Here is a 24,455-nt window from a genome sequence, read left to right as displayed (position 1 = left end):
CATGTAAGAATATTTAATGAAATATTGCAATTTATATCAAATGATGAATGACATGTAAGAATATTTAATGAAATATTGCAATTTATATCTATCGAACTCAATAGATTGATAGTACACGAAATATAACATGTGTGGATATTCAAAAAACTCCTTCAACTAATGTTTGTATACTCGATGAGATTAGCCACATATACTCAGTAATCATATTCTCTTTAATCTTCTCTTCATTATATTTGTCTATCCTCTATTCTCTCTTGGTATGCCTTAACTTGTCCTCAATAAATTACTCTACTTCATTCATTAAAAAAAAAAATTTCAATGAAGTTAATTTGTGAAAGCATTTTATAACTAGAAAGTAATTGTTTTTTACCAAAATCATGTATCAATTTATACGGGATATTTTATTCTTACAAATTATTGCACCTATCCGAGTTATCCACAAACGACAAAAATATCTCTTTTGTCTTATTCCAAGTCAAAACGAAAGCGAGTAACCCTTGAATGATCCTTCTAAAATTTTGATGCAAAGAAACAAATTTTTATTCAATGTATTCAAGCAATATATCCTCATCTAGTTCTAGTCATTGAAAAAATTAAACTATGATGAATAACAATTTTTCATTTTATTTTTTGTTCCCACAAAGTCTGATCTTTTCCGTTATGTCAATCAATTCGACCGTTGTGGTCGGACTCTATTATGGATTTATGATCATATTCTCCTGAAACCGACATGGTGGGTAGGTAAAGAATACCTAGGGCACGAGACAATCTTAGTTTTTGCTCCTTCATGTCACCATTGAAAAAAATCATTTCTCTACTTCCAAGATCTCCAAATTTCTTTTAACATGGTGCTTCCAATTCAAGCTAATCAGATTTAAGGACCAAAGTCCCAAAAAAATGAAAAATAAAAACAAAACAGAGCAAAACAAAATAAAATCATCAATCGAGCCCAATGGCCATAATATCAGCAATATTAATTAATTCAAACAGGAGACAAACATTCATATACAGTCTCTTGAAGTTGGAGTACTAAATGGAGAGGCAGGTCTATTTATAATGATATGGAATTAAGATAAATGGAAACAGACCGCAGTAATGCAGTTGGTTGATTGAACATCCTATGATACACACTTGATCTTCTTCCTCAAGGGCGCAACTGTCTTAATCTAATTTGGTTGATTAGAGCATCCCACAAGCAATTTAAATAATGTACAACAAGACCATTCGATATAGAAGTGTGTGTGTGGGTGTGTTTTTTTTTTCAATTTTCTCCTAAAACATCCAAGTACCTACAAAGATATAAACCTTAGGGTAAAAAAGTTTATGAATCAATAAATTGCATAGCATTTTCTAAGCTACCAGGGCCTTATTTCATCTCCATCTCACCTAATAGAGGTTTTTTATTCTTAGTGGCCAACCTAACGCGGCGTTTCCCAAGGGGCAGTTTCACGCCCTTCTGCTGATGAAATTTCTGCCACCAGTGCAACTTCCTCTCCAACTCCTTATGGCCATTATTCAAAACATGTGTCTTCCCCAGCTGCGTGATGCCAGCCTTGGACCGTTTCGATTTCTTTGAACATTGAACATGCTTCACCAGCCCATCAACAAGTGAATTGAGCTGCCCACGCTGTTGCTTATGCGGCACCTTGCTTACTGCTGATTTTTCCAACTTCTGTACCACTTGCTCTCCATATACTTCCTCTTTGCCTTTACCATGGGAGGCCTTCTTCTGCTTTTGCTTCCACAGGGATGCAGCATGGCCTGCATCCTTCCGATCCTTGTTACCACTGCCTGAATCATCGTCCTCAGAGTGATGGTGGTGATGGTGGTGGTGGTGATGGTGATGAAAGATCAATGCTAACTTGTTCTTAAATCTCTTCAACCGTCCAGTCCCTTTTTCTGGCCTACTTGTCTTCTTAGTGCTCATTCTGCATGAACCCACATCTGAATGATGATTCCTGGACCTTTTTTTGCCAGCCTTGTGTGCTAATCTCCTTGGTGTTAGACCCATCAGATGGGACTGCTTCCCACGTGGCTGTGAGTCTACCTCACTGGAGCTGATGCTCGTTTGCTGACTGGGGAGTGAATAGCTGCTTAAGGTGTTGCTGTTGCTGCTACTGTTGCTATTGCTCTCGCTCTCTCTTTCACCATCACCCCTGTTGCTGCTGTTATTCTGTTGACTTGACAACGAATACATCACATTATCACTGCCATTTGTGCTAGTTGGCTGAGTTTTCCAGCTTGAGGAGCTACATGAGCTCCAACTCGTTTCCTCCAAATCCTGATGACGTGTCAGAATTCCGTTCAAGGGACGCACATGAGTGCTTCCATGAGTCCCATTCCCTCGAGACGTTGGATTTTTACGGGTGATGGGGCCTGCAGTCATCAAGCTGTGCCTATAATTCTGTAGAGTTGGCTCCTGTGCCTGGATCATTTCACATGGAAAATCCTTTCCCCACTGGGTCGGCTTCATTGCCCTAGTCTGTCTCAGGTTTTGACGAGGATCCAATGCTTGGGTTGGTCCATGTGGCCTGTAACAAGAATCTAGTGCTTGCATATGTCTTCGTGGTTCCAAGGCTTGGGAGCTGAGGGGCATTGGTGGCCGAGATGCTATAGCCTTCCTGATTAATGTCTTTTTAGTGGCCATTTGATTATGATATTGACTTCTCACTTTATTGGACTGGCTTGGTAAAATCCTTAGCCCCCGAATCACACTAGAAGACAAACATGGAGAATGATCATTTTGACTCTCTGGTTGATTCACATGGTTAACTTTATCCACAATGGCCTTGGCACTGTGGCCTGGAACCCAGCTTGTCCTCTGACTAGGAAAGTCGGGTAATTTTGTTCCATGACTAGAAACCTGACACAGCATCTGGTCTGGCAAAATAGTACACTTCTTTCTCCCACATTTTTGACAGTGTGTCCAACTGAGCGGGTTATTGTCAATTGTTGACGGCTGATTGGAATTTTCACCAGGTTTACCACCTTTGTCAGTCGGTGAGTTATGTCTAGCCAAAATAGGATCATCACCTTGACTCAGATGCCCCCGGCTGGAGCAGCTATTTGGGTCCACAAGCCACTGATTAGCCCACGAACTTGGTGTAACAGACCCAGGAGCCTCAATCAGGGCACTCATACCTTTTCCTTTCCCATTCACTCCTTTTGTCTGCAGCGTAGGGCGAACTGAACAGGCAGTTGGAACTGAACCGACTATGGATGTTCTCTGATCCTGATATGCCACATTTTTATCCCCAAATGAACATGATCCCCCATCAGCCAAGTGCATGTATGAAAGGCGTGATTCTATTTGCTGTATTGCCTTAGCAACCTCATTTGAGATATCAGTGGCCTTGGCTTGTTCCACCTCTTCAGCTCCTGCTTTAGAAACTCGAGTTGCAGGATTGCTGGATGAAAATGTGAATGATCTGCCCATGCCAGAGTTTTGTTTAAGTTCAAGAATCCACTTAGCCTTCTCTTTTGATTCTAATTCTTCCACATACTCATTAACCTGACTAAATTGGCTATACCAATCAGATTGCTGATCCTGACGACTCTTGCAATGATTCTCATTTTTGTTGGCTGAGATTTTGACCGCCTTGGCTGAATTTAGACACTTCACACTGCTTTGCTTACCAATATGACGATGGTTTCTTCCGTTTTCAAGTTTAGTAGTAAAAATGCTGCCTTCTGGAATTTCCAAAACTGTGTCTTGAGGTTCTAGCTTGGTAGGTGGTAGCTCACCCTTTAATGAAGCAACCGTACAGCAATTTGAATCTTTGCTTGAATTTTCAGCAACATGGGAAAAGGTTTTCAATATATCTGATGTTGGAGGCTGCAACTTTGGGGTGCTCTTAGGTTTCTCTAGTTGAGTAGCACAGGACATCTTACATATGTCTAATTGAGCTGCTAAAATCTATCACACAGTGCATAAAAGCTATTTAGACAACAGAAGTAGAAAAGCAAAGAAGTGTCAGAAAAGTCCCAGTAGAGTGCTTAGGGCCCTCTAATTTTAATTAAGACGGTCAATCATTTTTGTAGATCTGCCTTAAAAACCAGTGACTCTGAAAGACAGTCATCATCAGGAGAATGTACCTTTGAATGAGCATCAAACATCTTTTCTGCAGCACCATCCAGCAAATTCTTTAATAGAAGCTGTGCCTTGTCATCCAACTGTTCCAACAAAAAGGCAAAATGAAAGTAGACAAGATTCTATATAGAACGTTTAAAAGATTTTCTATCCTGCAAATCAATTTAAGAAGCCATTCGCTAAATGGACCTTAACTGGAGAAGAATCTGCAGCAGAACTGCTAATATCTGATATCACACAATCAATAAGCAAATTCCTCGAACTTCACATTTTAAGCACTGACTCAGTTTAATAGTAACTTCATCTATAATAATATGATGAATAATAAAATATACTTCCACTGTAATTTTTCTTAGAATCTCTACTATTAACAAAGGGAAGCATAGGCAGATTTCTAATCTGCATTCTTTTTCTATATTTTTTCAAAACAATTCTTCTAAAGAATCAGAGCTAAGATAAATTTTTCAACTGATGAATAAACTAGCCATTGACTCTCCATATTTTTTTCCACATATTTTGATCCATAAATTTAAAAAAATTGTCTATAACTTCTGAAAAACTGCCAAAAACTGTCCACAACAACCAAAATCTGCAGAGCACATGTGGCCGCAGCTAGTAGTAGAAATCACTGATATAACTCATGCACATGCACACCCAAAGAGGGGGTGGAGGGGGTTGTGTAGCACTGTAGCCCATGCCCAGTGGGTTTCCAATGAGGTAGAAAAAAAAACACAATGAAAAAGAAATTAAGAATTATACCTTTACCTTTATCGGGGAATAAGCGGAGAAGAATAATATGCAAATTTGAATGAGACATAAGATAGCATACAGCAGAAAGAAAAAGGGGAGAGGGGGAGGGGTAAGTTAGAATGCACCATTTTAGTTGAAAAGAAATCTTGATCTAAAACTATCTCAAGATAAAGTTTCAACAACTAAATTTCATCCTAAAGTGATTTTAGAAGTAAAAACAGTTTCCAACTCCAATGATGATGATGGCTGAACTCTGAAAATTGTGCTCTAAGAAGTCATTTAAGTCATCTTAAATGAACACTAAATATTCTACAAATGCTTCCCACATGTAATAAAAAGTCACTTGTTAGGTTGATGGACGAATCAGCTCTCGGAACATTTTCAAAATTTAAAAATATCTTACGATGTTACTGGAAAAACCATGAACAAAAAAATCAAAGTTCTTTTTCACATTTCTTGAAAATCATTATGCAAAGCATCCAATCAGACTTTCTTTAAATATACATTATTAAATGAAAAGAATGAGAATGAAGGAATATTTGAAGTATTCATTCAAGAAGACAAACTCAATACAATAGATAAATAATCCACAAATCAAAGAAATAAGAGAGCTGAAGCCCTACTGCGGGGTTTGCAACTACTCAAATAAGCTAAAAAAGAAGAATCTTAAGCCATTGACCTCATGGCAGGAAGCTCAACACTCCCAAAGATTCTCATATTCTGTTTGTCCCAAAAATGCTCGAAAGCATCCAAATAGTTGGCCGATCTCCTTAGATTTAAGGACAGCTATCCCCTCCAAAAGAGTGGCATATCCTTTGCAGAAAAGAGATTACCCAAAAATTTGAAGAAAAGTAAAACCATGAATGCTAATGGACAATGCAACAGTTAATGAGAAACTGTGCCACTATCATTCTTAACATTCAACTCAAATTAACCAGTGTAAAACTGTAAATAGCTTATGAGAATAATCAAAAGTCAGAATTTTTCTGTACAATGTAGCTGAAAGGTACTATCCTAACAATTTTCCCACTATGCAGGTGTTTCAGGAAATTATTGTTACTCAGGATACAAGCCCAAATAAAATAACACTCTTATACCAAGAATATTACCCAAACGCATGGGTTGGGGAAATAACAAGAAAACCAAGTTAAAGAAATAAGGCTGCAGCACTGTGTTTGTGAAGACCACTACGTGCTGTTTCGAAAACAAGGCAGCGCTGTTTCAAACATTAACCATGACTAGCAGTAATTTATCCAATGGCAGTTAGCACCTCTAGTAAGGTAAAAAAGTAAAGCAAGCAATTCTAGCTGGTTGAACAATCAAAGAAGGCAACTGTGTACGCAACTCCAAATTACCAAGTTAGAGAAATAAGGCTGTAGTACTGCGTTTATGAAGACCACTATGTGCTGTTTGGAAAACAAGGCAGTGCTGGTTCAAACACTAACCACGACTAACAGTAATTTTTCCAAATGGCAGTTAGCACCTCTAATAAGCAAAAAAAAGGTAAAGCAAGCAATTCTAACTAGTTGACCAACCAAAGAAGGCAACTGTATATGCAACTCCAATCTTCCAAACAGATTTCCTAGGGGGATCCACCTTGTTCATACCATTCAAAACCCATTAATAAGATTTGAGGAGATTTCAAACTTCCTTCCAAACAAAATAACAATATCCTCTTCACTGTCAACCTTGTATCATATAATCCATCCATAATTATGTGTGCCAAAGGCAGGTTCCAAAAGATCCATAAAAAATTGTACATTCTAGCAGAGACAGCCGGTAGACACAAAATTCAAAGGAATTCCTTCTTTAATATAAAAAAGAGGAGGATAAGGCATTGTCCAAGGATTAAAACAAAGAAAAAGAAAGAGGATGAAGAAGGATAAGTCAAAAAATATACTAAAAAATAAATGAAAAGAAAAAGAAAGAAAAAAGAAAGAAAGGCCAAGCCAACAAAGCCACCCAACCCTCTAGCAAAAGTACCCCAAAAAATTCTGTCAAGGCACCCAAACAAGAAAGCCCACAGAGAAGCAAGAAAAAAAGTCCTATCCCAATTCCCAAAGCAATTGTGAAGGTAAAGCATGACCGTCAAAGATATGACTTCCCTCTTAACCAATGATAAGGCCATGCCCAAGACAATGCTGTCAAGAGCAAAGCTTGTTCAGGGCATTATGCTTGCCTATGACTACTTGTTTCGTGTGCTTGGGATGGGTTTCCATCATGTAAATACTAGTGTAGGGTTATTTTCTGCTAGTAGTGTCTTTGTATGCCAAATAAGGCAGTATGACTCCTCGGTCACTTTGATGTTTCCTAGTGTCAAGATGGTATTTACATAAAAACCTCTTTAGGGGAGGGTGAGTGTTCATTAGTCTTGTAAAACTCACTAGCTATTGTCAACGTGCTTAGCCTACTTGCCTCCCTCGCTAAACACACAATGTCAATGGGGGTTTTGTTAATGAATTGTGTTGCTTCAATATTTACTGCTTGCTTGCCACTACTTTCATGATTGCTTATTGTTTCAGCTACCATTTAATTGAATGCTAATGAAAGTGTTTTGTGGATGAATGTTGGTAAACAATAGGCTAGCTAGTTAAGCAAGAGTGCTTTAGCTAACACCGCATGATCCTTTCACAGTGGTGTGAAAATAGTCGACTCGTGACACCTAGTATCAGAGCAAAGGTTATTGGCTACGTGAATTCAGTTACCTTCGTTGTGGGAATTGGAAAGATTTGGTAAGTGACCATGTCGCCAAACAATGTTGAGGGAATTAGCGTGTTGGAAGCACAGGCTGAGGCAACAGCCAACAATGTGGCCACAAAGGTGGCCCAACTGAGGGAACTTGTTGATGAAGTGATGGAATCACAAAAGCATCAAGCAAGTTTAATAGGTGAAATTTCGAAGGACGTTCACCATTCAATGGAAACTTTGCAATCGCGGATAGCTTATCTAGATGCAAAGATGAATCTGATGGTTCTTACTATGGAGAACTCCAACACTCCAGGAGTTAGCAAGACCAAGGTAGCAGAACTCAGGATGTATGGGGGTGCCTGTGATGCCAACAAGTTGGAGAACTTCTTGCTTTATGTGGAGTAGTACATTCGCGCTGTGAGGATGCCTTAAAACAGGTGAAGGTGGATATTACAACCATGTACGTGGTGACGCCAAACTGTGGTGGTGTACCAAGTACAATGAAATTGAAATTGGACGCTATGTAGTGGATAGTTGGGCAAACTTGAAGAAAGAGCTCAAGGCACAATTCTATCCTGAGAACGTTGAGTATAATGCTAGAGAAAAGCTGAAAGAGCTCAAACATAATGGGTCAATCAGGGAATATGTGAAACAATTTTCTTTGATGTTGGATATCAGGGACATGTAAGAGAACGACAAGCTATTCTATTTTCTTGAGGGGATGAAATTGTGGGCAAGAACTGAACTTCATAGGCAAAGAGTTCAAGAGTTGTCTATTGCACAAGCTGCCGCGGAACGCTTGACTGACTGCGCTGGTGATAACCCCGCATCGTCTAAAGGGTTTGGCAAAGAGGGAAACAGTGAAAAGTATTTCAAGACAGGCAAACCCAAGAGTGGGGGAGCCGACTATAAAGCATCAACTTCTAAGGAAGCTTCGTCCTCTCGTGGGTTCAACACACCCAATGGAAAGGGGAAGAGTATAATTTCATGCTACTTGTGTGGAGGCCCTCATAGAGTTATGGAGTGCCCACACAAGGGCTTACTCAATGCCTTACAAGCTTCCACTTTGAGATAAGTGGCGGAAAATGAGGAGGAAGAGGACGATACCCCAAGGATGGGTGCCATGCGGCAGGTGAACGCATTGAAAAAGTAGGGCGAAAGCACCGAAAGTTACACGAGCAAAAGGGCTAATGTTTGTGGACTTGAGGATCAATGGGAAGAGTACCCGCACTATGGTGGATACCGGGGCTACTCATAATTTTGTTTCACAGTTGGAAGCATAGAGACGTAACTTATCCTTAGAGAAGGATATAGGGCGCATGAAAGCAGTTAATTCTGTAGCCCAACCTACTTTGAGAGTAGCCAAGCAAGTGACAATGAAGCTTGGACTGTGGGAAGGTTATGCAAATTTCATAGCAAAGCCATTGGATGACTTTCCAGTCATTCTAGGAATGGAATCCCTAAGGGGGACGAAGGCAATGTTGATGCTTTCTGCTGGTTCCCTATGTATGATAGGAGATCACTCATGCATGGTGCAAGTCGTTGCAAAGAAAGGATGATGATGGGAAGTCCCTTTCAGCCATGCAACTTAAGGAGGGATTCAGAAAGGGTGAGCAGACACATCTAACCACGGTGGTGGTAGATGAACAAGTAGGCCAAGACCTGGTGCCTACGACCATCCAGGCAGTGTTGGATGAGTATAAGGAGGTGATGCCGGATAAGCTGTCTCACAACTTGCCTCCACAACGGATTGTGGAGCATGAGATTGAGTTGTCGCCAGGAGTGAAACCACCTGCAAAAGGGTCATGTCAGATGGCGCCTCTAGAGATAGCAGAGTTGGGGAAACAGTTTGATAAGTTAGAAACAAGATGTGTTCGTCCTTCCAAAGCACCGTTGGGAGCATCAGTGTTGTTTCAGAGGAAACATAAAGAGCATCTACGAAAGGTGTTCGATAGGCTGAGGGGAAACAACCTGTATGTGAAGAAAGAGAAGTGCTCTTTCACTCAACAGAGCAACAAATTCCTTGATCACGTGGTTGGGCAAGGTCGTATCTAGAAGGATATGAAGAAGGTAAGGATGATTCAAGAATGGAAGATCCCCACAACAGTGAAGGAGTTGTGTTCCTTTCTTGGCCTTGCCAAATATTACAGGAAGTTCGTTGAGGGGTATTCGTGGAGAATGACTACAATGACAAGACTACTGAAGGAGAGTTATTATTGGCCACACATGCATGATGATGTGGTTCATCATACCCGAACTTGTCTCACTTGCCAACAAGACCAGGTGGACTGAAAGAAGAGTGCAGGATTGCAGGAGCCCTTACTAGTACCGCCCAAACTGTGGGAAAGTGTCTCACTGGTCTTCATCGCCAACCCGCCCAGAGTGGGAGATGCAGGGTATATACTTGTGGGGGTAGATAGGTTTTCGAAGTATGGTACATTTATGGCCACACCAAAGTACTGTTCGGCAGAGGAGACAGCACAATTGTTCCTTGTGACTGTTGTGAAATATTGAGGTGTTCCTCAAGGCATTGTTTGTGACCGAGACTCAATATTCACTGACAATTTCTTGACAACGTTTTCCTCAGGTCACATCTTGACATCTCTTCGAGTTCTCACCAATAAACAGACGAACAGATGGAGAGATTTAGAGAGCTACTAGAAGAGTACTTGCGCCATTTTGTCAACGACAACCAAAAGAATGGGATGCAATTACTTGATGTGGCTCAGTTATGTTTCAATGCCCAAAGGAGCTCAGCAACCAACAAGAGCCCTTTTGAGCTTGTTACAAGCCACCAGCCGCTGTTACCTCACACAGTGGGGACTCGTACGAAGGAAAGAATCCCAGGGCGTACATCTTCACCAGAGAATGGAGACGGAATGCAAAGATTGCTCGAGCCTATCTGGAGAAAGCTTCTGAGCCAATGAAGATATGGGTCGATCAGGGGAGAAGGCCGCAACACTTCAACATAGTGCATCATGTGTTTCATGTCAGCTGCCTCAAGCCTTTCAATGTCGACACCAACACCGACGATCCGAGCAGAAGTTAGTCAAACAGAGCAAAGTTGAAGACAGTGCAACCTGAAAAACATGATATTGAAGAGATCCTTGCAAACAGAGAGTTCATATCCTCAAGGAAGAAGCGGCAAGAGTTCCTAGTGAAGTGGAAAGACCTTGGTGATAAAGAAATTAGTTGGATTTCTACGGAAGATATGCAACCGTTCATGGATAAAGTTGAAGTGTACCTAGCGCCAAAGTCTACGAGGACGTCGACCGCATAAGTGGGGGAGTGTCACGAGCTAAGCTTGTTCAGGGCATTATGCTTGCCTATGACCGCTTGTCTCGTGTGCTTGGGATGGGTTTCCATCATGTAAATACAAGTGTAGGGTTATTTTCTGCTAGTAGTGTCTTTGTATGCTAAATAAGGCAGTATGACTCCTCAGTCACTTTGATGTTTCCTAGTGCTAGGATGATATTTACATAAAAACCTCTTTAGGGGAGGATGAGTGTTCATTTGTCTTGTAAAACTCACTAGCTATTGTCAATGTGTTTAGCCTACTTGCCTCCCTCACTAAACACACAATGTCAACAGAGGTATTGTTAATGAATTGCGTTGCTTCAATGTTTACTACTTGTTTGCCATTACTTTCATGATTGATTACTGTTTCTGCTACCATTTGATTGAATGCTAATGAAAGTGCTTCATAAATGAATGTTGGTAAACGATAGGCTAGCTAGTTAAGCAAGAGTGCTTTAGCTAGTGCCACATGGCCCTTTCACAACGGTGTGAAAATAATCGGCCCGTGACACCATGGCACACCCACCAACAAAGGCCAAGGCCATTTGCACAAGGACAATGCCTTAATAAGAATCCAATTGAAAGTATGTCTAGCACTAAGAGTTGTAGTAATCCCAGCTCTAATAGCATATATTTAAGTTGCAACTAGCAGGCTTGTTGTTGAACCTTGGTTTGGGTTGATTTTTGCATCTTTTGGAGTGCACTAGTCATCCTGTCCATTTTACAAATGACGTACTTCTAGCCTTAACTAGTTGTGCCACTATGCCTATTACTTTCAAGAAAGTAGTGTACTCAAGGTAAGCCTATGCTCTGCATACATTAGCATGGCAACCAAATGCATCATAGAACTACAAAAACTGCTTTGAAGAAATTCAAGAGCAAGCCTATGCAATACACTGTAAGTCTAAATACGTTAGCATGCTATCCAAATAACCCCAAGCAGGCACAAAACTAAACAAAACCATAATCTTCTGGTATCCTTGCAGCTTCCAACACTTATAAAAGAGGATCCCAACATACACAAACATTCACTGAAATAATTCAATTATCATCCATATCCACTTCTAGGGTGATAAAGACCCAAATATCTTGAGCTAGAGCCATAACACCATAAAACCTTCCAGAACTAGAGTCTATTACTCTCCTCACTTTAAAATGACAACAAACAAAAAATATTTTCATTCTCTCCAAATATATTCCCATAAACAAAAACCAAAAGACTCTTTACAAACTCTCTTTCCATCTCCATATTTCGCCAAAATCTCCATGCTGCAATACTTCCATTGAATGAGCAAATCTCCAATAACCAATTACTTAAACCGGTTTGGGCCTAACTATTAACCCATCTGGCCCATGTCAAACCATTACTGGTCCCTCATCCTAAAGAGGAGAATCAACTTCTTCCTAGATGCCTTCTGAATTTGATAATAGATTAAGCTTTCTCTTTTTGCCTAGTGTATTGCCACTTTCCAAAAAATATAATCATCTCTCCTAGGATAACCACTGTTGGCCTTTGACTTGTCAGAGAAACATTATTGGTACTAGTAGCTGCTGTTATTCTCTTTAAAAATTTTTAAAAATAAAATAATTGAAATAACAAGGCTTGCTTGGAACTATCATCCCTTCAAGTTCCCCCCACCCCCCCCCCCCCCCCCCTTCCCCCTAGCGGATTTGCCATAACCTGGCCATCCATATTTTCACAAAGAATATTCTTGACCTATAGTCTTTGCATTAGAGTCCCCAGTTCAACTCCATTATTCTGGGAATTTTCCTTGCTTCTTGTCACCAACACCTATGGAGCCTTCAAGAAAAGCCACCAACTACACAGCTTTCTTTCCATCTGGAAATATGAGCAGCTGCAGTTCATGTCTAGAATGAAACAACAGCTAACATCAGCCAAAAGACAAATGAAAATAATGTGATCCAATGCCCTTACTGCTCTCAACTATGGTCTTTCACCTAAGGTACTAAACCAAGAGCTTTCCATTTGAATTGCAAGCCATCAAAATTCATATCAACAAGGCATAAAAGTGAACAAGCGCCTGCCACCAACCTGCTTGATTTGAATTTTGAATTACAAGGGTGGAGAATGAGTAATACGCATAAAAACAAAGAACCAAAAAAAAAAACTGAAGCAATTACATGAGAGCCACTCTCTGAACAAAAGTGATAAACAAGTGTTACCAATCAAAGAAAATTAAAACACCTTCATATCAATGTGAATTGTAGAATGAAACTGCGATAATCACATCTCTAATCTCCTATCACATCGACAATCTAAAATACTCAATGCAGATCTTGAGTATTTTGATTGTCACTAATTTGTGATATCTACCCCCATGAAGACATGAGAAATGTGTAATCAAGCAGTCATTCACAAAGAGGCCATGCATCAAGTGCTTCATGAAAGTTCCCACTTAATTGACAGTGAAAACCCCACAAGTATGCATACTCCATCATGGGATCCAGCCTTTGTGAGTTCAGTTTAGCTCCTTTTAGATGTTAGTGCATAACTAGATTCTGTTTTTAAAAAATCTACTTCACACTTCACAATCCTGGAGATTTGAAAAAAGTGCAGTCGATGTGCTTAGCACATATAGAGAAGAATCTTAAGTGCCCCAAGCATCTGGGCCACTCCTTGCAACTATTCCCTAGAGACTAAAGCATGCTTCAAGGACCTCAAACACTTGCTATCATATAACATTAAGTTTGTGTGTGCACACACACATGCGAGTTTGTGGAAGAAATTAAAGAATATAAGTAAATAAAGGAACAATAAGTAAATCCTAAGTTCCTAAAAATATTGCTGATTCCTCCTACACCTACGTTGATGTGTAGGGATGCCATGTGTTAACCACCACCACCTTGTTAGCTGCCCCAACCCTCCCCAAATCAAAACTTGTCAATGCCAGCCAGTCATACCCTCCAATCAGTTTCTATGACATCTACAGTAATTACAATATTGCAAAATGCCAAACTAACAATGTTCAATTTATTCAGGAGAAAATGTGTGTGTGTGTGTGTGTGTGTGTTGCACAAACAAAGTCCTTTAACAATTAAAGAAGAAAATAAAAAAAAATGCTCATGTGGCTAAAAGAGCTTACAAATTTTGAGGTCGTACTGCGCTGACCAACTCCATTACTTTGGAGAAGCCCATATAATTTTCTTAAGGCAGTGAGATCAGACTTTACATCCTCTAGTTCCATCTTTACAAGAGAGCCTGCTAGCAATTATTAAAGTCGTTATTATCAAACATAAATCAAAAAACTACCTTAAAACCTTTACTTAGTTAATGTTATAGATCTCTCTCTCAGGGCTTGATATATGATGACTTTAAGATGACAAGATCACATCTCTGTTAAGCATTAGGGACATGGGAGTGGGACATAGGTACAGCACAATATGGATAAGGGGACACAGAAAATAGAGAAAAAGAAACATAGGATGCAAAAAAATGAGGAGATAAAAGCCAATAAATACGCAAAAAGGATGTTCAGATATTTTGGTGTGGTATATATTAAAAAAAAAAAAAACATCCAATATTACTGCATATGCTTCTCCATCCCTTTTTCTGAAAAAAATGCTCAATATTTCATTTCTTCAATTGTGATATTGACAACTTCAAAGTAATTTTTTAAAGGCCATATTGTTCTTGTTCCTCCTTTGTAATGATAATTTAATGAATAAAAAAAAGTCATATTTGATGCATCATTATTATGACTGAAGGATGTTGAAGAAGCACGGAAAAACACATCCAAGGAATGTCCGAGGAGCCAAAATAACGTCCGAAATTAAGATATATTTTGAATTGGATACATTTACGGAACATCAAAAATGTCTTCAAGAAGCATCTAACGATTGTCATTGTCTGAAATTGGGATCCAGCAATGAATACTTACAATACAAAATATAGGTTGTCCATGAAGGAATGCAATTGCATGCATAGTGTCATATACTCTTAAGTTGTATATTTGAAAATATTACTCTTGCTTAGGAGATGGTGCATTCCTTGAACAAAAATAATGTTGGTGGTAATATTATGGTGAAAATTGACATGGCAAAGGCTTATGACCGGGTCGACTAGGATTTTTTGCTTCGGGTGTTAGAGGGATTTGGTTTATCTTCAAATTTTTGTAAGTTGGTGGTTAAATGTATTTGGACTCCTTGGTTTTCCTTTATGATGAATGGTTCTTACAAAGGATTCTTCAAACCTACTAGAGGTTTAAGGTAGGGTGACCCGTTATCGCCTTATCTATTTATTGTCATGGAGGAGGTTTTATCTCGATTGCTGCAGAAAAACTAAAAGGTGGGGCGTATTGGCTGTTTTTCACACCCTGTGGGGGCTCCTTTGATTTCCTATTTACTCTATGCAAATGACATTTTTAATTTTCTTAATGGGGAGAAGCGATCCATGCGGCATCTTATTAAAGTTCTGGGTATCTATGAGTAGTGGTCTGGCCAAATGATTAGCAAAGAAAAATCAGCTATTTTCTTTTCAAAGAAAATTCCAATGTGGCGGAGCCGGAGTCTGATAAGATTAACAAGATTTGTGGAGGGTGTTTTCCCAGTCACTTACTTAGGTGTCCCAATTGTTTCTGGGCATTTAACAATTAGATCCTTGGAGCCTTTGGTTCAAAAATAAAAAGTAAGGTGGCGGGGTGGAAGCTAAAGCTGCTTTCGCAAGGTGGTCGTCTAATTCTTTTAAAGCATGTTCTCACTTGTATGACGACTCATTTGTTAGCGGTATTAGACATTCCGAAGGCAGTTCAAAAGAAGATGAATTCTATCCTTTCAACGTTCTTTTGGGGTGAGATAAATGGAAAGCCGAAAGTGAAGAATGCTCGTGGTCTAAGCTGTGCAAGCCCACTAGTGAGGGTGGTTTAGGTGTTTGTGATTTTGGTGAAGTTCAAAAATCTCTTCATATGAAATTTGCTTGGAGGCTCATGACTCTAGATAATCTTTGGACAAAATTTTCCCATGCTAATTATGTGAAACAAGGTCATATCCTTATGGTGGTTCCTAAAGACTCGAGTTCTAGGTTTTGGAAATCTGTTATGCGGGTTTTCCTCAGGTGACAGAGAACGTACAGCTAAAGGTAAAGAATGGCAAAGGTTCATTTTGGTTTGAAAACTAGTTGGCTAGTGGCCCGCTTTATTTGCAATTTAACAATATTCAAAACCTTCTGCTGAATGTTAAAGATGTGTAGGTGGATGGTGCCTGGGATAGGCAGCACTTAGTAGAGTTGGTTGGTAATGTTAAAGCCGAAGAAGTCATACAGAATATTGCTTGTGGGAGACAAGGTGAGGATATTCTAATTTGGAAACTCAATGATAAAGGAAGCTTCAAGTCGTCAAGTGCCTGGGATTTAATTAGAGTCAAAGGGCCACATGTAAGGGATATGGATTGGTTGTGGCACAATCTCTTGCCAAAGAAGGTCAACATATGTGTTTGGAAAACTCGTTTTGACAACTTGCCATTGGATGAGAAAGTTCAATCCTTGGGAATTGCTTTTGCTTCTCAGTGTAACTATTGCAAGTTGGGGCAAACAGAAACCTTGAATCATGTGCTCTGTTCGAGCGAGATTGCTGTGAAGGTTTGGGATCTTGCCGCTACAACCTTGGGGGTTCCTTGTACGACTGCAGTTTCTTGGATTTGTTGTGTTCAACAATGGTTTACTTATGCTAAGAAATTGACTCAGAGGGGTGTAATCATTGGTATCTTACCGAGTTTAATAACTTATAGACTTTGGGTGCACCGTTGTAAAGCCCGAATGGAAAGTGCTAAGGAATCGGCTGAAGGAGTTTGGTTGACAATTAAGGTTTGGCTTAGGAGGATTTCGGAGAATATGAGAACAAGTGAATCCCTTTCAACTCAGGCTAGCAAAGTTCTAAGTGCTCTTGAGATTCCAATTATTACTCCGAAAACACAGACTCCTCGTGTTGTTAGGTGGGGGATTCCTCAGGTTGGGTTCAAAAAGCTAAACGTAGATGGTAGTTGCCGTGGGAATCCAAGGACTTGTGGAGGGGGTGGTGTGATTCGAGGTTGCAGCGGAAATTTCCTAGGTGCTTATTCATCCTTCTCTGGCTATGGCACTAATAATAAAGTCGAACTTAGGGCCTTGACAGAAGGAGTGCGGATGTGCAAAGAGATGGATTATATGAACGTGGAGATGAATGTGACGCTAATGTAGTGGTCGATTGGGTTCGTTCTCGGAAATGCATGGTATGGTATTTGTGGGATTTTTGGGAAGAATTGCTTGAGGCTCTTTTCATGATTAATTTTACCATTGCTCACCAATTCAAAGAAGGAAATAAGGCTGCGAATTTCTTGTCATGTCAAGGAGAGGTAGGCACCACTATGAGATATCTAGAGTTTGATTCTTTACCTCGTCTAATTAGAGACATGATATGACTTGACAAAATTGGTCTCCCTAATTTAAGAGTCTAATGTGTTGTTTTGTCTTCGGTTTCCTTTTCGTTACGTTTAGTTTCTATCTACTTGTAATTTTATTTGCTGGAACCACGGTTTTCTTCTGCCATAAGTGAGGGGTTTTCTAATAAAGTAAGGAGGTGCCGCCCTTTTTTTCTTAAAAAAAAAAAAAATCATATACTCTTAAGTTACATCGGTTTATCTACTAATTATATATATATATATATATATATACACACACACTAGTAAATATACTCACGTGCTTTGCACGTGATTATATTAAAATTAATATTATATAAAATGTTTTTATAATTTTTACTAAAATCAAATAATTAAACAATATATTATCATAATTTAAAATTATAAATATTAAAGAACGAAATATTCAAAGTTATTTATAAAAAAATATAATTTGTCTAAAACTATAAATACAAACATAGACATTAGATACAAATATATATTGACATAATATATTATTATACTTTAATATATTACCATAATTTAATAACTAGTTGTAATTTTATAATTTTATCCATGATATTTATATACAGTGCTAATTTGTTTTACTTTTTAACCAAGTTTTTTTTTTTTTTTAGGTTGAAACATTTTAATTTATCCAAGTAAAATACATTTTAATTTATCCAAGTAAAATACATTTTACTATTGGTTTTCTTATGAGTTTGGATTGGTTTCATTTCACAAAAATAATGAACTAAAACCTTTAGAACTTTAGTGTGGGTAATGAACCATGAACATCCCTAGTGTTAATATGTACATATGTTGTTAGTTTATTTTTTCCTTTTAGTGCTTGTTACTTTTAAAAGATTAATACACTTTTACCCACAAAATAATTACACTATTCATACTTTTATATTTTTTATAAAAATTAATTTCTATTAAGAATTTTTAGAATTATTTTTAAAAGATTAGAATAATATTGTCCATAAAATAATTTACACTATTCATAATTTTATATGTGGTATAAATGTGGACTAAAAGAACTATAAGATCTATCTATTAATGCTAAGCTATTGTGCTAAACTAAAGTTTAAGATAAGTCAAATGAAGGCAAAAAGTAAAAGAATATATTAAATTAGTGGGTGGAACCTTCTTAGAACCTCCTGCATTTCAGTTCTTAAAAATACCCAAATCAAATTCTCATTCTTAGATTTACAATGAGGATTACCTTATAACAAAACATTAAATGCTTGAACTAATAGGCAAATAAATCCTTCCTAATCCCCTTCCTTTACTCATGCTTTGTAAATTACCCAAAACCTTTTTCCTCTTGTATATAATATATTGCACATACGTTCAATGAAGTTCAAATATGAAACTCAAATAAAAACTGAGATAATAATAGCATGTTGGAAAACTTACCCTTATTGCCTTTCTTGCCTGGCCATTAAAGGAAATGAAGGGGAGGAGGGGGCGGGAAATTTAGTGGTTGTGGCCATGTGGGAACACGCTTCCCAAGGAATTGAAGCAAGCCAAACCAGAAGATTCTTTATTCTTCATTCACTTCGTTGTGTGGCTCTCTCTCTCTCAAGTTTGTTATCTTTTAAAAGGTTTCAGATCAGCAAGGGGAGGAGGGTTTGATCCCGTGGTGGCCCAGCAGATTGTGACGATGGTGGTGCGGGCTCGATGGTGTTGGTGGTGGTGAGTGATGCGTAGACCAGGTTTTCTTGAGTTTTTTTTTTTTTTTTTGTTCATCTACGTAAATCAACTCTGAAAGGAAATATGTGAAAAGAGAAAAGATGAAGGAGGAATTTTACCATTCATCTGTGTAAAGAGGAATGCGAAGAAGATCAGTGTGGCCCACGATGAGGAATTTCAAAAGATTATTGTGACTAATATCTAGGCATAGCGGGCGAGAGAGAGAGAGAGAGAAAGAATGAAAAACCATGTCTAACGGTTATTAAGGAGGCGCAACTGTGAAACACACACCTTTTTTTTGTCTCTATATAAGCATTATTATTATCATTATAAATTCAAAACAGCTTTTAGCATAATCACATGCTAAATTTTTCATTGAACACGCCAATTTTTTAGTCAGATTACACCTAATAAACCAAGAGACCATCTCAAGACTTACTTGTATACAGAAAAGGAAAATTTACGAAAAGCAAGCTAGTACAAAGGTCATCATTTCCAAAATAAAAAAAATGGGTTGCCCATTTTCACCTGGCCAATTTCAAGGAAGAACGACAAGTTTCATGAGTAGGATACTTCGCGAAGTATCGGATTTCACCCGAAATTCAGAGTTCGATTAATTTCAAACAACATTTCAAAAGAAATTTTGTAATTCAATTGAAAGGAAACTTTAAATGGAACCTTGGAGGGGGAGACTCGTACTCATTGCATTCCACCTCCACCTCTTCTTATAAGGTTTTCCTTTTCCCTCTTCAGACTCGAAGTGGGGAACACAAAACCGTTTTAGCCCACAAGACGAGAGGAGGAAGGAATCACAATGAGAAAACATCAGAAGATCCGAAAGAAGTATCAAATTATAGGAAAGTAGAATCAAAAGAGAAGAGTGCTTACTTCTCTAGCAGAATTTGATCGCAGAAAATTGGGTTTTCACTCTATTTTTGAAAGAGAGTGAGCAGCTGAAGCAGAGAGCGAGCTTTTTCGTTGAGCGGGAGATTGAGATGTTTGGAATAGTTGCGTGAGAGAGAGAGAGAGAGAGAGAGAGAGAGAGAGACTCCTTAATTTCTTAATTTTTAATTTTTTTTAAAAAATAATTATATTTTATTTAAGACAAAAAGATTGATGAATTTAAGTATTTTGATATTTATGATCGATCCATGGGACAATAACATACATTAAGACACAAAAGTCATGACTTTCTTCATTTATTGTCAATAGATTTGTGTTCGTCAATATTTTTTAAAATTTATAATCTTTCTCGAGGTTTGGTAAAATGACAGACCTTAATGAGATTTCAAAAATCCCACATTTACTTAGATATTTGATTTTTTGAAACTCTTATATTCCTTCTAAACTTGTTGTTTTAGGTGCGCTATTCATATATATATATATATATATATATATTTTCCGAAGGAAGTAGGGGTTTTAAAGTTCAAGAGAAGTCCATGACGTGTCAAATTTTAAAAAATGTATATAAGCTTGTTAAAATCTCATGCTAAAAGTCATTCTCAATTTTACAATGGTTAATCTTTATCAGCTTTATTTTTTATCCATATGTATCCTACTTCAACATGTACCTCCTCACAAATGAGAACTCTTTAAAATCTTTAAATTCAAATGTATCCTCATGGTCTCTTCTAAGATGGAATTTGTACATAAATGCATATATAGTATTAACTTTGCTATCTCTCATATTTCTATAATGCATTTGTTTTTTTACTTTTATACCCCGATTGCAATTTGAAAATTATTATTAAAAAAAGAAAAGAAAACACATAAAAATCTACATTTTTATGTTTGGTAATCAAAGAAAATGAGAAAGAAAATAAAAAATATATCAAATCCATGAACAAAATTTTGATTTTACAAATCATTTGATTTTTCCTACTTTTTAATCGTATTGAAACAAATTTTCACTTTTCATAGTATTTCATGTAAATATATATATATATATATATATATATATATATATATATAAAGAACAACAAATTTTCTCCTTTTTTTTTTTTTCTTTCCTTTTTTGAAACAAAATTCTTGATCCAAACATACCTTTAAGAATCCAATGAATTTGACTCTCAATTATATATTTAAAATTTGTGATTGTACTTGACAATTGAGACTAAAATAAGTAGTCACAGGCAAATTGAGAGGCATCTTTCATGTTGAAACATTCAACCATCAACCCAAGAATTAACATATTTCATTATCGTTATATCAAATTCCTATTTGTAATCATGCACCCAAGTGAAATTTTGTTTTTAAAGCTAATCACTCCTAAATAAAAAAGAGCAAACTAACACAATTAGCCAAACAACAAAAGATCCCTTTCAATATGTAACCACTGCTTTTGAAACAATATATTTTGAAACTTAAATATAGATTTTGAGTTAATATCACATCTTATCTAAATTTAATTCAAATCCAAATATAAAATATCTCCACATATAGAAAAAAGATATTTTCAATGGTTTATTCAGCATTATAAAAATTATTCAAAAGGCACAGTAGAATTCAAATGTTGGAGATACAATTTTCCCCTTAACATGCAACGGAATGCCCTCAATCCAAGAAAAAAGATAGTTTCTTTCCTTCAAAATGGAGCCTACATTTTGATACACAAAACCATCCTTGGAATGGAATAATGAAGAAAACAAACCCATTATATAAAATGGTAATGGAAAACAAAAATTGGCATCACATTTACATCGAAATGCCACCAAAAACCATTATAAAGTTGTCAGGAGAAAAAAATTGGAGTATCGCCCCTTCTTAGCACTTAGAGAGGATCGTAGAGGTGAGTTTGTACATACTTACTCCCCTAGTAAAGGAAAAAAAACAGGTGATCCATGTTGCAACTACGAGAGCCAAAATGGGACAGAAATATTCCCAGCCCCTCCATTTCGTATTTCAACATCATATTACACTTCCACTAGTGTCCCTGGAGCAAACTAGTTCTTCATTTCGAGGTTCCTCAAACCGCTGCTTTCTAATGTCTTCCTGTTTTCATCAGCTGCTGCCTCAGAATATCTTCAGAAACTTGACTTCAGATGTAAACCTCTTCTAAACCCAAATATGCTCCGGTTTGATGAAAAAGCATATCACAATTTAGAGCGCTTCAAGTAAACTAATAGACCAACACCTGTTAGAAGAACTGCACCCACCAATATCCCAGAACTGATATTCAGCCATCCAGGTCTCTGCAAGGTGGTTGTACATGATTCTGAAATTATTTGCTGGCTTAAATCAGAGAAGTCCAAATGCAACCTCAAAACCTGAAAAGCCACGAAAGTAAAAGAGAGCATCGCCAAAGCTCAAAGTTACAATCGTAGATGAAAATTTCAAGGTAACAAATAATATAAGCGACAAAAAATATGGAAATACAATATGCGTATTGATACTGTTGTAGAGGTAAATGACCTCAATTTCAAAAATGTCTATCAAGATGCATCTTGGAGATGCCAATGGAGGAATTTATAGCAAGGGTTCGAGTAACACACAACAAATTAAAATACATCCATAAGGCTCTCATATGTTCTATAAATTGATTATTAATATTCAAATAATTATAAACCATATGGTGATATTACATCACCAAAACACTGTCCAGAATTGCCAAAAAAAAAATGGTATGAACAATTACAAGGGGACCACTTATACTTCTAATCACTATTGTCTTTGTAAAATTTAAACTATTCAAAGTATAAATATAAGGATGCGTGAACAAACCAACTGAATAAGGAAGTACTTCAAAGTACTTTTGCTTTTAAAAGCATGTGTTGATTAAAAGGATCCTATTTGTTTAGCACTTTGAAGCACAGTTGTCAAATTGGATTTGAATCATATAAAAAAATAACAAAGGGCAGCCTGGTGCCGTATATGCAGGGTCTGGGGAAGTGGTGGACCACAATAGATCTATAATACGCGGCCTTATCTTGAATTATGAATTGTTAAAATCTTCATTTTGTGAACTGAGTGTTGATTAAAAGGATTCTCCTTGTTTAGAACTGCTAGAGGTTATTTATGTCTTCTAGCATTATTATTATTATGTATGTTAGTATGTTAATTAGTGAGAGTTAGTAAGGGTACTATTGTCATTAGAATGTATTTAATTTGTATTATAAATAGAAGAGACCTATCTTCAAGTTAGGTCATTCATTTTAATCAAATCCTAACATGGTATCAGAGCATGATCCAACCTAAACCCTATTCCCCTCAGCCATGGCTTGAAAACTTTTCCCGTGGCTGTCCTTCCCAGATTCACCTCCACCCCACATTATTTCACAAAACCAATCATACACCCAAAAAAAGAATCCCCCAAAGCCTAACCCCACAAAACCCCATTGTGGGAGGAGCCCCCACATGCGGCCATGCGCCAGCCAAATGCTGGGAATGCTGACCCCATGCACCAACGTGTGAGTGAATTTTTGGCCACCTTTTTCTATTTTTTTGTTTCCTCTGCCAAGTTCTGATTCCTTATCTAGACGATATTATCAAGCTATTGGGCCTGTATTTTGCTCAAAAATCCAACCTTCTTCGACCATGCACTCGCGGTATTCCGTTAATCTCTGTTCAGGGTTTGTGAAGGCTTCTTTGTGAGTTTTTTGGAGCAGTGGCGGAGTTTGTATGTTCAGTTGTGAGGTTGTGGTAGTGCTATATTTGTCAGTGAGTCGTTCACCTCATCTGTGGTTGTGCCCGTGCTTCACATAGTTTGTGATTGTCTCGATTAGTTTTGATTGTTCTTCTTGTTTGACGTTGGTGTGGTTGCTGATTTGTGAGTGTTGGGATGGAATCTATGAATCCCAAAAATTTGTTTCGTACATTACTGCCACAAATAACGACTCAAAAGTTGGATGGAAAGAACTATATTCAATGATCGAAAATTGTTTGGGTTTATTTAGTAGGATTAGGAAAATTTGATCACTATCTCCAATCTGATCCTGTCCTTCTGATGAGAAGAGAAAAGACCTATGGGTTCAACAAGATGCCTTGATCATTTCCCTCTTATGGAGTTCAACGGAGCCACAAATTGCACGGATGTGTATACATCTAGATACGTGCAAGGAGGTTTGGGATTATGCCAAACTTCTATACTCTAGTAGGATTACACATATGTATGATTTATCCCAAGAATACTTTAAGTTACAACAAGGAGATAGGTGTATTGCATATTATTTTGGAGAGATGAAGCGCATTCATAAGGAGCTTACTGTCTTGCAACCTATAACTGACGACGTTCATGAGATGCAGAAGCAAAGAAAGTAGATGACAGTTCTTCGTGTTCTAGCAAGCTTGAGACCCAAGCTTGAGGCAATTCAGTCCCAAATACTTAGTAAAGTCGAGCTGCCATCATTTGCCAATGTTTACTCTCATGTCCTTCGTGCTTCCTTTAGCACACACTCTCCTACTCTTGCATCTAGCTTTGAGAGGACAGCCTTTGCTACATAGGGTGATTCTAGTTCTCTACCAAACAATAGCAGAAGTTATTGAGGTGGTTCAAGTGGTTGTAGTGGTAGAGACGGGAGAGATAGAGGTACTCCTCACAAGTGCACTC

At 37.7% G+C, this 24,455-nt stretch overlaps 2 protein-coding genes across 3 annotated transcripts in view; both read right to left on the bottom strand.

Moving 5' to 3' along the window:
* Positions 1-953: 953 nt before the first annotated feature.
* On the bottom strand, positions 954-18,645 carry LOC131160623 (uncharacterized). Its single transcript, XM_058116468.1, has 4 exons — positions 18,635-18,645; positions 13,930-14,048; positions 4,096-4,173; positions 954-3,916 (listed from the first exon to the last, which is right to left on the bottom strand). The coding sequence occupies exons 2-4, from the start codon at positions 14,029-14,031 to the stop codon at positions 1,367-1,369; spliced, it is 2,730 nt and encodes a 909-aa protein (XP_057972451.1). The 5' UTR covers positions 14,032-14,048; positions 18,635-18,645; the 3' UTR covers positions 954-1,366.
* Positions 18,646-21,353: 2,708 nt separating this feature from the next.
* LOC131160622 (CBS domain-containing protein CBSCBSPB3-like) overlaps positions 21,354-24,455 on the bottom strand; it is a 39,951-nt gene continuing 36,849 nt past the window's right edge. For both annotated transcript variants that reach the window (XM_058116465.1, XM_058116466.1), the window contains exon 14: positions 21,354-22,176. In XM_058116465.1, the coding sequence (XP_057972448.1) occupies positions 22,003-22,176 (174 nt within the window). In that variant the 3' untranslated portion in view covers positions 21,354-22,002. The remainder of the gene's footprint in view (positions 22,177-24,455) is intronic.

The sequence above is a fragment of the Malania oleifera genome, chromosome 7 (genome assembly GCF_029873635.1).
Source record: "Malania oleifera isolate guangnan ecotype guangnan chromosome 7, ASM2987363v1, whole genome shotgun sequence".
Lineage (NCBI taxonomy): Eukaryota > Viridiplantae > Streptophyta > Magnoliopsida > Santalales > Ximeniaceae > Malania > Malania oleifera.
This window is presented reverse-complemented; position numbering and strand designations above follow the sequence as displayed.

Bases quoted from the DNA above. Each gene is read 5' to 3' on its own strand.
- LOC131160623 (XM_058116468.1), bottom strand. From the start codon at position 14,031: ATGGAACTAGAGGATGTAAAGTCTGATCTCACTGCCTTAAGAAAATTA. The intron at 4,174-13,929 runs GTAAGCTCTTTT...TTGTTGGAACAG, and splicing joins GCAGTACGACCTCAAAATTT to TTGGATGACAAGGCACAGCT. The intron at 3,917-4,095 runs GTACATTCTCCT...ACTGTGTGATAG, and splicing joins TGTTTGATGCTCATTCAAAG to ATTTTAGCAGCTCAATTAGA.